The sequence below is a fragment of the Microtus oregoni genome, unplaced genomic scaffold (assembly GCF_018167655.1).
Source record: "Microtus oregoni isolate MIOR12 unplaced genomic scaffold, Mior012 000004F_ref0000308, whole genome shotgun sequence".
NCBI lineage: Eukaryota > Metazoa > Chordata > Mammalia > Rodentia > Cricetidae > Microtus > Microtus oregoni.
Genome location: NW_024543063.1, coordinates 13,911,072 through 13,927,748, shown reverse-complemented (window position 1 = coordinate 13,927,748; position 16,677 = coordinate 13,911,072). Strand labels below are relative to the sequence as shown.

At 43.6% G+C, this 16,677-nt stretch overlaps 1 protein-coding gene across 2 annotated transcripts in view; it reads right to left on the bottom strand.

Annotated features, from left to right (window-relative positions):
* Arpc2 (actin related protein 2/3 complex subunit 2) overlaps nucleotides 1-10,851 on the bottom strand; it is a 32,287-nt gene extending 21,436 nt beyond the window's left edge. Inside the window, exons 1-3 of one of the 2 annotated variants that reach the window (XM_041650160.1) lie at nucleotides 10,723-10,851; nucleotides 10,434-10,515; nucleotides 814-848 (exon numbers count right to left, since the gene is read on the bottom strand). In XM_041650160.1, coding sequence (XP_041506094.1) covers nucleotides 814-848; nucleotides 10,434-10,507 — 109 coding nt within the window. In that variant the 5' untranslated portion in view covers nucleotides 10,508-10,515; nucleotides 10,723-10,851. Of the gene's footprint in view, nucleotides 1-813; nucleotides 849-10,433 lie in introns of both variants that reach the window. The other variant, XM_041650159.1, reaches the window with a different exon arrangement.
* Between the last annotated feature and the right edge of the window lie 5,826 nt (nucleotides 10,852-16,677).

Here is a 16,677-nt window from a genome sequence, read left to right as displayed (position 1 = left end):
ATACGAATAGCCAATTTCTTTTTTTTCTTTTCTTTCTCTCCTTCCTTTCTTCTTTCTTTTCTTTCTTCTTCTTCTTCTTCTTTTTTTTTTTTTAAAACAGGTTCACTATTTAGCTCTGCCTATTCTGGAACTCATATGTAGATCAACCTGAGATCTCAACCACAAACTCAGAGAAATCCACCTATCTTTGCCTCCTGAATGCAGGGATTAAAGACTTGTACCACCATGCCTGGCCAGCAGGGAATGGAAAGAAGCACCACTGCTCTGATTTGACAAACAAGCTTTAGCACCTTTCTATGTCGCCTCTCCCAAATGCTAGGCAAATTTATATGATGGCTACTAGACTATGAGTCTGGAGACTTCCAAAGTAGAAAATGGTTCTCTGTATAAAACAGAACCCAACTTCTAAAATATGAAGTGCCCTACCCACTAAGATATATATGGTAGCTTTACTTAGTTTACCTAACTCCAAAGTCAGTTAGCAATGTTACAGATACATGAAATAGTCCCTGAAGGCTTCAAAAAACCACTTGACAATCAAAACTTTTCCTTTCAGGGATGGAGAGCTCGCTCAGTGTTTAAGAGAACTGGCTGTTCTTCTAAAGGACCCAGGTTCAATCCCTAGCAGCTGTATGGCAGCTCATAATATTCTGCAATTCTACTTCCAGGGGAGCTGATGCATTCTTTTGGCCTCCGTGGGATTCAGGCACACCCATGGAGCAGACAGATGCAGGCAAAACACCAACACACCGAAAAAAAAAAATTCCCCCTATTATACCCTCTCATAAAAAGGGATGAGATTAAGATACTTACCTGCAAATGTTACTTCTACAGCTTCTGGTTTGTTTCTGTAAAACGACAAAAAGGCCCTTAGTAAGATAAATTTAGGACAGGACGGTTTAGTGGATGGGGGTACTTGCTAGCTAAGCCTGATGACCCTCAGACCGGAGCTGGATCCCAGGGGTGAAGGGAGAGAGCTGACTCATGTTGTCGTTTGGCTCCACATATGAGCTGGGCATGCACGTCCACACATATACACAAACAGATGAAATGTAAATAGGGACAATAATTGCACTGTTGCTCCTGATTTTTACTTAAAACTGAAGCATTCTATATAAACTCAAGGCTTCATTCTTTCATGGGCCTGAACCTTTAGATTTTCTTAGAGGATTAGACAAAGGGCACCTATAGCTTGTGTTTTCTAACTGTTGTTCAGCTGCTTGCCATGGCTGGTGCTCACTCTGGTTAAAGCCCCCCCCCTCCCCCCGCAGGATAGTGCCCATGGAAGTAAATTTTCGATAGAGAAACAGCTAAGTATTAATAATGTAGAATGGTTCTACTCTGTTTAAGGTGAAAGAATGATCTGATATCATCAACAAAAAGTAAGTGCTGCTCCATTCCAAAGATCACTTTTAAGCCTTTCTCTGCACCTTTCCTTCTTTCTTACATCATCAAAATACCTGCCACACTCCATCAAGCCTGCTTTGGTTCTACCTTAATTTTGTTATATCTCAGGTCTTACACAGAAGCATGGCACAAAGTAACACTGGAAAAAAAAATCACCACGTAGAGTCAAAGTACTTGATTTCTACTTTTATCTTTTTCACTAAGCTTATGCTCTGGGATAAATAAGAATTCTTATATCCTTTTTCTCATTTCCTCACTTATAAAATGGGAGAACACAAACAATTTCACCAATATTGCAGAACTACTACAGACAAACAGTAAAACAGCCTGAGAAGACCTTCTTCTGGTATGCAACAGCTAATTGTTTCAGTTAAGTAAATTAAACTAAAATAGTTAAAATAAATTAAAGTTGTATTACATCCTTCTCTGCAATACCAATGACAGAAACCTCCACCGCCCTAAACAGCTTAGCTTGCTGGCAGTTAATTCAAATGATCCTAGTTTGTTTCACATTTAGCAGACAAGATATCCACACTGACATATTTACCCCTTGTTTAAAATCTCTTGTGAGAATCTTCTTAAGAAATGTTGTGTTTACACATGAATGTAAGTACACCGTACTCGCAAGAGCCTTTGAAGGGCAGAAGAGGGCATCGGGCCGGGTGGTGGTGGTGCACGCCTTTAATCCCAGCACTCGGCTAGAAAGTTTATTACTTGGGAGGTGGTTACAGGATGATCAGAATTCAATCATCTGTAGCGGAATATTGAGACGGAGGTAGATACTGTCTCAACAAATGAACGCCCCTTCCAAAAAAAGAGAAAGCTTAAAATTGCTCCTGGGCTTTCATTTCAAACTCTAGCCAAGAAACAAAGGAAATGAATGACAACAAACCATTCCTTACCTCTAAAACACAAGAGTATGTATACTCATATAGAAGCCCATTTAAAAAAACAAACAAAAAAACCCCCACAAAACTAAGAAGATGCCCCAGGTAGAGGAAGCATGCAAACACATTCTCTTAGAGGGACTCCTGGTTGTCCCGGAGTCAGGGACCATGCTGCCTGACTTAACTGGGGTGGGGTATTTGGGGGTGTTATTTTTCCTTTAACCCTTAGGTTTAAACTCAGTCAGGAAAGATGCAGTTCCTCACTTTACTACTTCATCAACAGACCTGAGAAAAATCAACTTAAGAAGAACCTTAACAGTCTAAGTCATAAACACTGAAGGTTTGAGTCTCTAGGCATGAAAGCACCCTGAGCATGGATCTCCACTGGGAAAACTGCTAAGATCCATTCTAAGTAGCTTGCTGTATGATTTGGGAATGCCTATCAAACCACTGCCATTAATATTTTAGTTCATTCTTCAAGGCTGCACAAAAGATTTAGAGGAGAAAGGCTTCTAAAGCACTGGGCTAGAGAACAGGAGAACAAGGGGCCCATGCCTTTAATCCCAGCACTCAAGAGGAGGCAGAGGCAGACAGATCTGAGTTCAAGGACAACATGGTCTACAAAGAAGATTCTAGGACAGATAGGGCTACAAAGAGATACTCTGTCTTGAAAAAATAAAAACAACAACAAAAAGAATAGGAGAACATATCTATGAGCTGGAAGTTTGTAAGCTCTGTGTACCAACAAGAAGGTTGAACATAAAACACACTGTAACAACCATTACTTAACCCAATAACAGGTATTCATTATTGTGTGTGTGTGCACATACATATACACACACACACAGAAAGAGAGAAAAAGAGAGAGAAAGAGAGAGATCTGTTTGAGACAAGGTTTCTGTGTAACTCTTGCTGTCCTGGAACCCTGAGATCTGCATGCCTTTGCCTCCACCATTACTATATTTTAATTAATTAGTTTTTCAAACGGAAATCTCATGAAGCCGAGGCTGGCTTCACATGTATTATGTAGTTGAGGCTGGGTTTGAACTACAAATGATCCTTCTGCTTCCACCTCCCACATGCTGGTGTTAGGAGGGCACCACACACATATTTTGTTCTGCTTTTTTATGATTTAAAATCATGGTAATTGAAGGGTCCACTTAATAGACCAAAAAGACGAAGAATTTACTGATTTACTATCTGCTCAAGCTTCAGGTACAAGAAAGTTTAAAGATAAGGCAAGTCTTGGGGGCTGACAGAATGGCTCAGTGAGTAAAGGCACTGCTATCAAGCAAAGGACTAAGTTCAAGCACGGAGGCCTCATGGTGAAAGGCGAGAATTGAATCCTGTATAAGTGACCTCCACATTTGGTTCATGATGTGCACAGACACAAGTAAATTAGTCCTCTGGAGTTAAGTGTTAAGTTCTCTCAGACGAGGCTGTCTCTAAAGTTCCTCTTTTATAAACTGGGGATAAAAGACCCATATTACAAGAATGCCATGAAGCTAAACTGAGATGATACAGTAGACACACACACATCCAATATTTCCCAACAATTGTTTCATGACTAAATTACAGATACGTTAGCAGTGTCTAAAGTTCTCACAGTAGTGCATGGCAGAATCTTAATAAATGTGCCACACAAATACCACGATGTTCTGTTTGTGTCACATGATAAACCTCCGCAATCACAGCGGTGGAAATCAAGCACACAACAGTCTACCCGTTCCCCAACCACCAAGACACAGAAGTCAGCCTACAGGCTGCTCCTGGATTCCCTAGATTTTTTTTTGGTTTTGGTTTCGTTTTTCCAGAGAAGATTTCTCTGTATAACAGCACTGCCTGTTTTGGAACTCACTTTGCAGACCAGGCCAGCCTTGAACTCAAGATATTTGCCTGCCTCTGCCTCCCAAATGCTGGAATTAAAGGAATGCATCACCTACCAGCTTGCTCCTGGATTCTTTTTTTTTTTTTTTTTTTTTTTGGGTTTTTTTCGAGACAGGGTTTCTCTGTGGTTTTGGAGCCTGTCCTGGAACTAGCTCTTGTAGACCAGGCTGGTCTCGAACTCAGAGATCCGCCTCCTGGATTCTTAAAACCCTGAGTTTTCTCAATCTAATCTGTCACATGGGGACATTTTGAAATTAAATGAAACTGTGTTAAAACACATAGGTAGTGAATGTATATGAAAGCACACATACTACAAAAGACAGTGCAATACCTGGATTACAGAAGACAATCTAAAAATGAGGCTTTTCTTCTAGATGGAGTTAGAAAGGCCCAAATCTGAAGTTGTGGATGAGAGTTTTAGGAATTGTGAAGCTATCAAGATCAGGAACTATTTACCCAGTTCTAGGAGAAATAGGATTCCTATTAGCATCAGACTGTTAAAATGACTAGAATTTGTGACTAATCCAGCTGGATGGTCCTAAGGATTATTGATTGGCAGCCTAAGACACTGAAACATTACCTAATTCACTGAGATGGGCAGATTTCTTTTTTTAAAAGACAAGATTCTGTAGCCTAAGCTGGGTTGTCCTTATGTATCCTAGGTTGGTCATAAACTCTTGGCAATTCTCCTGCCTCAGCTTCCCAAGTTCTGGGATTACAGGCATGAGGTACCACATTTGACTTTAAGAGATATTCTCAAATTAGCTTTAAAAGGTGCTGGAGAGGTGGATCACCAGTTAAGAGCATTAACCAGAAGACTTGAGTTCCCAGTCCCCAAATGCCATCTCACACTGTAACCCCAGTTCCAGGGGATCAAACATCTTCTGACTTCCACAGGCACTAGGCTTGTATGTACATACAGGCAAACACTCATACATATAAAGTAAAAATAAATCTTTTTTTTTTTTTTTTTTTGGTTTTTTCGAGACAGGGTTTCTCTGTGGCTTTGGTTCCTCGAACTCACAGAGATCCGCCTGGTAAAAATAAATCTTAAAAGAAGTCCATTAGAAAAGTCTTTTTTTTAACAATTTATTTTTATTTGTATGCGTGTGTGTCTATGCTAAGTGTTTGACATTTGTGTGTGGGGTGCCTGCGGTGGCCAAAAGAGGACATCAGATCCTTGGGAGCTGGAGTTAGCAGGTATTTGTGAGTTACCTGAAGTAGGCTTGGAACTGTTCAGTACTCTGTAAGAACAGTAACTGCTCTTAAACTGATGAGCCATCTCTTTCGCACCCAAAATATTTTCTTCAAACTGGGTGTGGTAGTTCTATACTTTTTTTTTTTTTTTTTTGGTTTTTTGAGACAGGGTTTCTCTGTGGTTTTGGAGCCTGTCCTGGAACTAGCTCTTGTAGACCAGGCTGGTCTCGAACTCACAGAGATCCACCTGCCTCTGCCTCCCGAGTGCTGGGATTAAAGGCGTGCGCCACCACTGCCCAGCAGTTCTATACTTTTCAAAGGAAGCTTCTAGAATGTCAACAGTCAGTTAAGTACTACTAGCAACTATATTATTCTATATTATTCCGTGAGGGGGGGGGTCTTTGGAGTTTTTACTCTTAAATGCACCCTGGAAACAGTTCTCCTCTGTGGCATATGTGACCCTCTTCTGGTTATCCCTTCCAAGTCTTGAATTAGAGGAATTATTTTGTTGTGCTCACTATAGATTTTCTGATTACTTTCTTTAAATCCTCTACAAGGTTCCTGTCATTCTTTCTGAGTAAAGCCCACAAAGCAGATTATATTAAGTAAAAGATGGTCATTTTCTTTGCTAAACCATCTCTCAAAATACAGAGACCAAGAAGACATAGAAATTGACACACCCTCTTAGAAAAGTGATAACAAGCTGGGTATGGCAGGATATATAGGAAGCTGAGGCAGGAGAAACACGATGACTCTGAAGCCAGCATGGGCTTCAGTGTGCAACCCTGTCTCAGAACAACAAAAATGATGGAGAGATGGTTCAGTGGATAAGAGTATTTGCTTGGAAAGCAAGAGGATCTGAATTAGAATCCCCAGCACCCACAGAAAAAGCCTGTAACCTCAGCTGAGACAGGATAACTGGGGCTTGCTGATTGCCAGCCTAATTTCAGGTTCAGTAAGTGATCCTATTTCAAGGGAAAAAGGCAAAAAGTGATACCATAGGATGCCCAATATTGCCTCTGGCCTCTACATGTACATGTGTATACGTGTGTTAAAAGAAAAAGAAAAGGGATAAGCTTCTAAAGAAACCAAGAATCATTTTATCTTCATTAATTTCTTCAGGATGCTATTTACTGAGCTGAACATTCTCTCTCCCTCCCTCGCTCTGAAGATTCTGAGGAAACAGAGATGGCTGAAACGATAGTCTGAGCCCCCAATCTAGTCCTGTGCTTCACATGCCAAAGACAATGCAAAGAGGCCAGAGGACAGGCAGCAGCGTGCCAACCATAATGCCCTCATGTTAAGGCATCTCATCAACTAGATCTTAACAGTCAGATAGTACATTCCACTGCATCTACAGGCCTAAGCAATGTCCTAGTTCTAAATCTCTTCAAGCCAGCCTGCCTCTCTGAGGACATATGTGGCATATCTGAGAATGAGAACAAGGTATCAGCAAGACTTAATTTATTCCTTTCTCGAATTTCTCCTCCCAGTCCTCGCCCACCCCACTCAGCGCTACTTGCTTACTGAGTTCTTCTCCCCCTCACAGAACCACAGCTCCCCACAATATGCACAGGCTGTGGTAAGGAGCCAGAAGGCACTTTAAATAAACAGAAGCTCGCATCTGACAGCATTTCCTCAGTTCTGGACTGCATAACTGCAAAGATGACAGGCCTTGCTTCTGAGGATGAAAGGTTCTTGGTATGCATGTAATAACAGAAGAATTCAATTAATTTTTCAGATTACTTCTGCTTTAACTGTGGTCGGGGCAAGAATTCCTAAATGAAAAGGCAATGCTGTAGTGAGACCTGTGCAGGACATTATTTACAGAGTTGAGCGTCGCTTTTTAATTAGTCATAGTGTGGAGACTCTCAAGAAGGTGCTTTACTGTATCTCTTTGTGAAGACACACAGATCCAATAAGCCGCTGCTAAGGGGTGTGGCTGGAAAAAGAGGGAAACTTTGTTAACATTGCCTTTAAATTACAAGATGACTGTGGCCAACTGTGTACTTAAAGAATTTGTCTTACAGAACTCTCATCCAGATGCAAATTTAAACTTTCAGTCTGATACTACAGGCAAAAATATCCAACAAGATGACCCAAGGGATCATTAAAAATAAATAAGCTAAAAGTAAAAAAATAAAAGGAAAGCTAATGCACCTTTATTCTGGAGCATATACTAGACCACTACTTTGAAGAATACCTCATGAGGGCTGGGAAGTAGTGCAATGAAAGCCCTTACCTAGCATGTCCAAGGCTCCGGGTTCTCAACCCCTGCCCCCTAAACTAAACCATCTCATGCTTTTATTTTCAGTAGGCAGAACAGCACTGCCCAACAGCACTGTCTGCAGTAATGGCCATGTATACTGTGCAAATACAGCACAAAGGGCAATGGAGCCCTACACAGCTAGTTCAGCTCAGGAAACCAACTGCAGTTTTACTCCACCTTTTTACTTAAATCTAACAGCTACGCGTAGTAGTACAGGACACTGCAGAACAGAAAGATTCACTTTGGCTACCATGAACATAATTTCCCTGATTCATTTGTTCTGAGAAGTGCAAAGAGCAGGAGAGAGCTGTGCCCCCAGGTTTCCACACTGCACTCTTCTCCTCTGGGCCATTCATTATCTTCTCCCATCACAGCTATCCACCAGTTCCTCCCTAACTTTGCTAACAGCCTCTCTTGGAATTCCTCTGTAGACCAGGCTGGCCTCAAACTGAGATTCACCTGACTCTGCCTCCTGAGCTCTGGGATCAAAGGTGTGTACGAATATCACTAAGCTTTCTTTTCTTTCTTTCTTTCTTTTTTGAATAAGAGTCTCACTATATAGCCCTGGCTGCACTCAAACTTGTGTTGATTCTTCTGCTTCTGTTTCCCAAGTATTAAGATTATAGGAGGGTGCCACCACACCCTGCAGAAACTCGCATCACGGTAACCCTGTTTTCACTAGTTTCTCCTTCAAAGGTTTTCCCAAGTATTTTAAACAAAATGTTTTGAGCATAGTTGTTAAGACACATCTCCAAGAATGAGTGAGGATAAGACTAAACATATTACCTCCTCAAACATTATACCTGGCTACAGTGAGCATCTTTACAAAAAAAAAAAAAAAAGTCTTAGAAATTCCAATTCATGTCCTCCAGATTTAAACATCTACTTGAATCTCTCTTTTTATTTGCAACAAGATATAGCCCAGCTGGCCTGCTTTCACCCTCCAAGTGCTGTGATTACAGGCGCACCACACCCAGTAGCTTTTTTTCTTCTTCTCTGATACAAGTTCTCACTATGGCCTGGAACTTTTGCTTATCCTGCCTCATGCTCCTGAAAGCTGGAGTTACAGTGGAATGTGCTTGGACTACAAGCATGTACCACCAAATCTAGCATTCTCTGAGGAAAGTTTTCTAAAAAGACAAAGGACTAAATGAAGTCCTGAGTAACATGTCACATTTTGGAATCACAAGTTATTAATACACAAATGTGGATGTTCTCCAGCATGAAAAGGCATGCCTCCACTTGAACACACACAGCCATTTATCTTGTAGATCAGCTTCTAACCACCAGGGACTCACCCGGGACTCATTCTTCGCCAGTCTAGACTTGAGAATGTATGTATTGAGATCAGTTGTGAAAATGCAGAAGTTGCTTTAACTTCCTCCTTTGTGCTACACTACTTAAAAAAAAAAAAAAAGTACACACTCATCACCCACAGCAAGGCCGTGGGTTGATTCATTTCAAAACTTAAAATGCAAAGTTTTATGGGAGGCTGAAGACAAGGAGCAAGCAAGTTGTACATGTATCAACTGAAGCTCTGGGCAGGAAACAATGCTCACTGAATGCACCAATTCTAGGAAAGTCCTGTTTCGTTCCACAGATAAAACCTGTGAGCTTACAAGAGACAGGACAGACTATATATTGGATGTGAGTAATAGGTTCATGCCTTTTCGACGTCTGTGAGCCACAAGTTCCTTATGAATGTTTAGAATTCCCCTCTCCCAGTATCCTTCCTTCTGTGGACCTACAAGCACTTACTCTCTCCTATTTCAAGTTCCCCGTTCACAGAAAACAGCCTGCACTTATTTCCTAACTGTAAAACCAAAATGTGAAGCCCCATCCTCACCAATGAGGAAATGAGGCAAAGGAATGGCCACAGGCCACCATAAATTAGAACCTAAAACCCAATTCCTCTGCTCAGGTTTTAAATATATTAGAAAGGCAAAGCAGCTTTGGGGGAGGAGTTTTGTCTTTTTGTGTTTGACAGAGAAGCCTCGAAAATCCGATGTTTAAAAAGGTTATCTAAGAACTTCATGGATTCTGGGAGCAGAAGCAGTTATTAATCGGGTCGGCATTAACCACGGAAGAAAATCAAAGACCAAGAGTCTTGGATAAGGATTTAAGACACATAACCAGATAAAAGCTGGTTTCAAGAGAGCTAAGGAGGGTGTGGATGGAGGACTGTGGGCTTTGCCTGAGGAATATATAACAAAATAGCTAGTTTCTCTCACAGGTTAGAGAGGAAGCTAGAGATCACTGGGTTTTTTCCCCCTCCGAGACTGGGTCTACTTTCAGTCTTGCTTCTCCTGGGGGAGAGATGGGGGTGGGGAAGCAGAAGGCCGGCGGCGATCTGGGCCTGCGTGCTCTTCCCACCTCGCCCTGGGAATTCCTGAAAACTCCATTCAATCCAGCTTTCCCAAAGGGGTCTCTCTGGGCTCGGAACAATGACGGTGAATACGGAGAGAAGTGGGTCCCTCCCCTGCCCCCAACAGGGCAGAGGGCTCTCGGGCGTGAGTTCTGGCCTTGGTTGCCCTCACGTCCCACAGGTCTCCTGTTCTCTGGCACGCCTTGCTCCTGTCCACTCGCTGCTTCCGCATCTCTCTCAGCCTCTCCCCACGCATCTCAGGCCGTCGGCCCACCGCGCCCCATGGCCTCCCAACGTCCACCCTGCCAGTGAAGCCCCGAAGCAGCGCCAGGTTCCCGATCTTTCCCCTCCAAGGTTTGGGAACAGGACGCCACCCAGGATGAGCTAGGGTCAAGTCGGCCTCCTCCCGGTGTGCGCTCACCCGGCGGCCGCGTTCTCGAACTTGAGAGCGAGCGTCTCCTCGATGATTCGGTTGTTCACCTCCAGCAGGATCATGGCGGCGGCTGCCCCGGGCAGGGGAAGGAGAAACAAGGGCGGTGAGGGTGGGCAAGCGAGGACAGGACGGAGGGAGCGGCCCCGCTGCCCCTGACGAGGGGGGCTGGGTGCGGTAGGTGAGGGGAGAAGGGGACGGGGAGCGGGGCGGGGAGAGGCGGACACGCACGCTGGCCCGGCACGCGCTGCCTATTGGAGGCAGCCACCACCCGACCGACCTGGCCCCTGAAGCTTCAACCCGCCTGCCGAGCCGCCGCCGCCTCCGCCGCCGCCTCACCGACGATCCCGGTCCCCGCCCAGCCCCCGGCTCCAGCCGGCCACTTCCGCTCTCACACCCACTTCCGCTCGCCGCCCGGACGCGCGGCCCCGCGGCGCCATTTCCGCTTCAGCCTCCCGTGCACGCGCCCGCAAGCGCGTCCTGGTGAGGAAGCAGGCAGAGGGCGCGCGTGCGCCTGCGCGGCACTTCGCCCTGCCACTCCTGACCTTTAGAGTCCCACACTCACCTGTCATTTCTCCAGGTTGACCTTACAGTCCTGCTGCTCCTTCCCCGCGTATTCCAGAGGCCCGATTCCACCCTTCCGATGTCATTTCAGAAGCCCCATAAGAAGCTTTCCTTTGCCGGGCGTTGGTGGCGCCCGCTTTTCATCCTAGCTCTCGGAGGCAGAGGCAGGAGGATCTCTGTGAGTTCGAGGCCAGCCTGGTCTACAGAGCGAGTTCCAGGACAGCTAGGGCTACACAGGAAAACCCTGTCTTGAACTGTCCCCTCACCTCCCCCCCCCCCCCCGCAAAAAATAAGAAGCTTCCCCTAGGGGAATTCTTAGCTCCCAACTTCTTGTGGCTGCCCACAGAGCTACCCTACAGCACCCTCCTGCCTTCTTTTTGCCAGACCTGCCCTCCTAAAGCTTATGGTCTGATAAAGAAAACACAATAAATTCTCAAGAACTACACATTATTACAGAGCAATAAGGGAAAGGAATGTGTGGCCAAGAAAGTTAACGGGAATCCAGATGCGCCTTCCTGGATTCCTGTCATACCTCCATTTGTGGACGGAGGAGCCACCTCAGGTGATCCTCACTGCCCAGTACCTCTGCCAGAATCGGAATTTATCACTGTACTCCACCTGTCCTTTCTGCCTAGGTGCCTTCTTTCCATTTTTCCCTCTTCCAGGAACAATGTAGCAAATTTAATTAAGTTCCTTTTCTAGTCAATGAAAGGTTTCTTTCTGTTTGATATTGAGAAAAAATTAATTAATAATTTATTATTATTTCCGAGACAGAGTTTCTCTGTGTAACAGCCCTGGCCATCCTGAAACTCATTCTGTATACCAGGCTGACCTTGAAAGCTCAGAGATCCGTCTGCCTCTGCTTCCCAAGTGCCTCTGTCTCCCAAGTGCTGGCTGGGATTAAAGGTGTCAACCACCAAAACTCCGGGTTCTTACTTGGTTTTAATTGACTTTAAAAGTCATTTTTTTGCTGTGTGTGATGAGGCATATATTTAATCCCAGCCTTTGAGAGGCAGAGACAGGAAGTATCTGTGAGTTTGAAGCCAGTGTGGTCTACATAGCAAGTTCCAGGCCAACCAGGGCTGCAAGGTGAGACCTTGTTTCCTGCCTCAAAACAAATGAATAAATTTTTAGAATTGAAAAAAAAGAAAAAAACTATTTCTACAATTTGTTATTATTGGAGAAAGAAAGTATGTGTTCACCATGGTGCTTGAGAGGAAGCAGAGGAGAGTTTTTGGGCACAGGTTATCGCCTTCCACCGTGAAAACCTGAGATTGAACTCAGGTTGTCAGACTTGCCTAGCAAGTACTTTTACCTGCTGAAGCATCCCTCGAGTCCCAAAGCACCAGTTTTAAGGGTCTGTACATGCTAGGCAACAGGCTATTAGAGTCTCACTAGCTTTGCTGCAGATGACAGCCATGGTGTAAGGGTTTGGTAATCTTTGCTCAAGGTAATTTTTCCAGGAAGTTGAAGGCAGCATCTCAAACTGAGATCATAGACCCCTTAGGCTTAGGCCAGTGTCTGATAGCTGACCCGTGGCCCACAGGGGGACCCGACTCCACCCTTAGAAGATATTTGCACTGCCCTTTCCTGAACACGCGCACTCTGAAGAGCCACAGTTTGGTTGGGAAGCCCAGGCTGCTTTTGTACTGCTTTCTCTAGCTTTAGTCACCTTTGCCCAATCCTTAGATTATTTCCGTCGTTATCCTATAAATATTCCTGAATCTTGTACTCAGAACAGTGGGTTTTAGATTCCTCTTCTGGTCTCTATGCTGGGCTGCCCCAAGGAACAGCTTTTTGGAAAAATAAACATACACACACACACACACACACACACACACACACACACAATTATATATTAGAGATAAGTTTTCAGAGGTGCCTTTCAAAGTATCAGAAAGGAATGAGAAGTGTGTACATGTGCCAGTGTGTGAATGAATGATTCACAGGCCTGTGTGCCTGAGTGTACGTCACACACGTGCCTATTGGATCCCCTAGAACTGGGGTTACAGATGGTTGTGAGCCATCGTGGGGTGCTGGGAATTGAATCCTGGTCTTCTGCAAGAGCAACAAGTGCTCTTGCTACTGAGACACCTCTCCAGGCCTCCAAATCAGAATTCTCTCTTTAAAAATAATTTTTTAAACTTCATTTTAAGTGCATCGGTGTGTCAGATCCCCTGGAACTGGACTTACAGACAGTTGTGAACCGCCATGTGGTTGCTGGGAATTGAACCTGGGTCCTCTAGAAGAGCAACCAGTGCTCTTAAACCTTGAGCCATCTCTCCCGTCCCCAATCTTTGTTTTTTTTTTAAAAGATCTTATGAGCAGTGAACTTCAAGATATTACAGATATCCTCTACTACAATATTCCATGTTTAAACATTAATGTTTTTGAACACACACAAAGTTTAAAGGGTGTATATAGGGGAAGGATAGAGCTCTGACATAGATATAGTGTGCTTTCCTAACATTCCCTCAACCCTGGATTCACCTCAGCACTGGGCATGGTGGCGGTAACTGTACTCGCAGCACTGAGGTGGCTGAGGCAGGAGAACAGAGGCTTTAGGATATCCGTATAGCTATACATACTATGTAGCAACTTTGAAGCTAGTTTGGACTATATTCTGACATTGGGTTTGTAGTTTCGCTGGATATTGGAGTGTGAAAGGAATTGTCAGTATCATTTTGAAGATATCCATTTACTTCACATTTGTAGGGTTATATTTTTAAAAAGTGTGTGACTTCTCTTCCAGATCCTTTGTGTGTCCCATCCCCCCATCTAGAAGCATTGAGAGCTTCTTTTTAACCAGGGGTTTGGGGGTTTTAAATGATGAGCCTTGATTAATACTTTCTCTTTTTTCTTTTTCTTTTCTTTCTTTTTCTTTTTTTTTTCTTTTGGTTTTTCGAGACAGGGTTTCTCTGTAGCTCTGTAGCTTTGGAGGCTGTCCTGGAACTAGCTCTTGTAGACCAGGCTGGTATCGAACTCACAGAGATCCACCTGCTGCTGCCTCCCGAGTGCTGGGATTAAAGGTGTGCGCCAGCACCGCCCTGCACTTAATACTTTCTTAATGCTTTGTACTGAGCACTCATTGAAAATGGAAAGTGGTCCTTCAGTTTTAGATGGTTCCATTAGTTTACACAATGGAGTACTACTCAGCCGTAAAAAATAATGACATCTTGAAATCTGCAGGCAAAAAAAAAAAAAAACCATAATGAGTGAGGTAACCCAGACCCAGAAAGACAAATACAATATGTACTCATAAGTGGATATTAGATATAAAGCAAAGGATAACCAACCTACAGTGCATGACCTCAGAGAACCTAGACAACAAAGAGGACCCTAAGAGAGACCTACATGGATCTACATGGTAAGAAGAAAAAGGCAAGATCTCCTGAGTAAATTGGGAGCATGGGGGTCACAGGATAGGGTAGAAAGGGAGAGGAGAGGAGGAGAGGGGAGTGGGAAAAATGTATAGCACAATAAAAACAATAAAAAAATCAATCAATCAAAAGTTTCCATTAGTATTTTCTCTCACTCATTTCCTGGGTTGATACTCTAAATTTCTATTTTTTAAACAAATTCTTAGTTTTAGAAAGATTTCTATTTATTTTATGTATACGAATGTTTGCCAGTATGCATGTGTATGCAACACATGTGTGTGTGCCTGGTACCTTCCCAGGTGGGAAGAGGGCGTGGTACTGGGGTTTCAGACAACTGTGAGCCACCATGTACGTGATGGCAAATGAGTCTGAGTCCCCTGCAAGAGCAGCAAGTGCTCGTCATTCTGAGCTGTCTCCCCAGCATTAATAGAAAAATAACAAAGAAGAGCTACACATACGTAAATACAAACATTCAGGGCTGGAGAGATGGCTCAGTGGTTAAGAGCATTGCCTGCTCTTCCAAAGGTCCTGAGTTCAATTCCCAGCAACCACATGGTGGCTCACAACCATCTATCTATAATGAGGTCTGGTCCTCTCTTCTGGCCTGCAGACACACACACAGACAGAATATTGTATGCATAATAAATAAATATTTTTTAAAAATACAAACATCCATACAAGGAAAATGGATTCCCAAGTCCAATGTGGAAAAAGGAAAGAATCAACTAATTCCTAAAGGTTGTTCTTCATACCTGTGCTACACACACATACGCACAAGTAAATAAATGTAATGATAATAATGATGAACCAATAGCATTGGTGCTATCTAGTAGCTTATTGAAACCCATACTTTAGATCCCTAAAACCCAAATTGATATTTAAAATTAATATTTAACACCTTTAATCCCAGCACTCGGGAGGCAGAGGCAAGCGGATCTCTGTGAGTTCGAGACCAGCCTGGTCTACAGAGCTAGTTCCAGGACAGGCTCCAAAGCCACAGAAAAACCCTGTCTCGAAAATCCAAAAAAAAAAAATTAATATTTATTTTTGAGCCAAATGTGGTGGCACATGCCCTTAATCCCTGCACTCAGGAGGTAGAGGCAGAAGGATTTCTGTGAGTTTGGAAACAGCCTACTCTACATAGAGAATTCCAGGACAGCCAAGACTAAATAGAGAGACCCTGTCTGAAAAAAACAAAACAACAAAAAGAAAGTATTTTTGGTGCTATGGATGGGTTCTAGGGTCTCACACACCTGCCAGTGAGATACGCCCTCAATTCCACACCTACAGATTAAGACTATGTACTTAGGTGTGCAGTGTTATATAAGCCTAGCATTTGGGAGAGGCTGAAACAAGAGGATACATACGTGGAGAGTGATGCTAGCCTGGGGACCTAAGGAGGTGTAGAAATGGCTTAGTGTATAAGAGCACGCGTTGTTCTTTCAGAAGACCAGAGTTCAGTTCCCAGCACCCAGCTTGGGTGGCGCACAACCATCTGAAACTCCAGTTACAGGGCGTTTAGTATCTTCTTCTGGCCTTATTGGGCACTAGCAATCATACACATATATACACACACAAGCATATACATACATTTTTTAAAAATATGAAAAAACAACCAAGTAAAAATAATTTGCATTTGAACAAAATTCAATAAATATATTTTCTTCAGTTAAAAAAATACTTTAAAACAAAAACTTCGGAGCTGGAGAGATAGCTTGGTGGTTAAGAGCATTGGCTGCTCTTGCAGAGGACCCAAGTTCAGTTTCCAGAACCCACATGGTGACTCAGAACCGTTGGTAACTCTAGTGTCGAGGGATCTGACACCCTCTTCTTGCATCTGTGGGCACCAGGCAGCTATGTGGTGCACATACATATGCGAAGGCAAAACACTCATCAAATAAATCTAAGAAAGGTACCTTAAATTTAAAAAAGAAAAATCGTGTGTGCGTGCATGTGTGTGTGTGCGTGCGTGCGTGCGTGTGTGTGTGTGTAAATGCCACAGCATGCATGTAGAGGTCAAAGGACCTTCACTTTGGGGAGTCGGTTTCCTCTTCGATTGTCTGTTCCTGGAGTCAAGGCCAGCTTGCCAGGTTTACACGGCCATCACCTTTACCCACTGAAACATCACCCCGTCTCGGTCAGTGTTCTGTTGCGGTAAAGAGACCCCATGACCACGGCTTTTAGAAAGGAAAGCATTTAATTGGGGCTCAGAATTGTGTCATTATGGCAGGAAGCATAGCAGTGTGCAGGCAGACATGGTGGTGGAGAGTAGCTGAGAGTCCTACATCCGG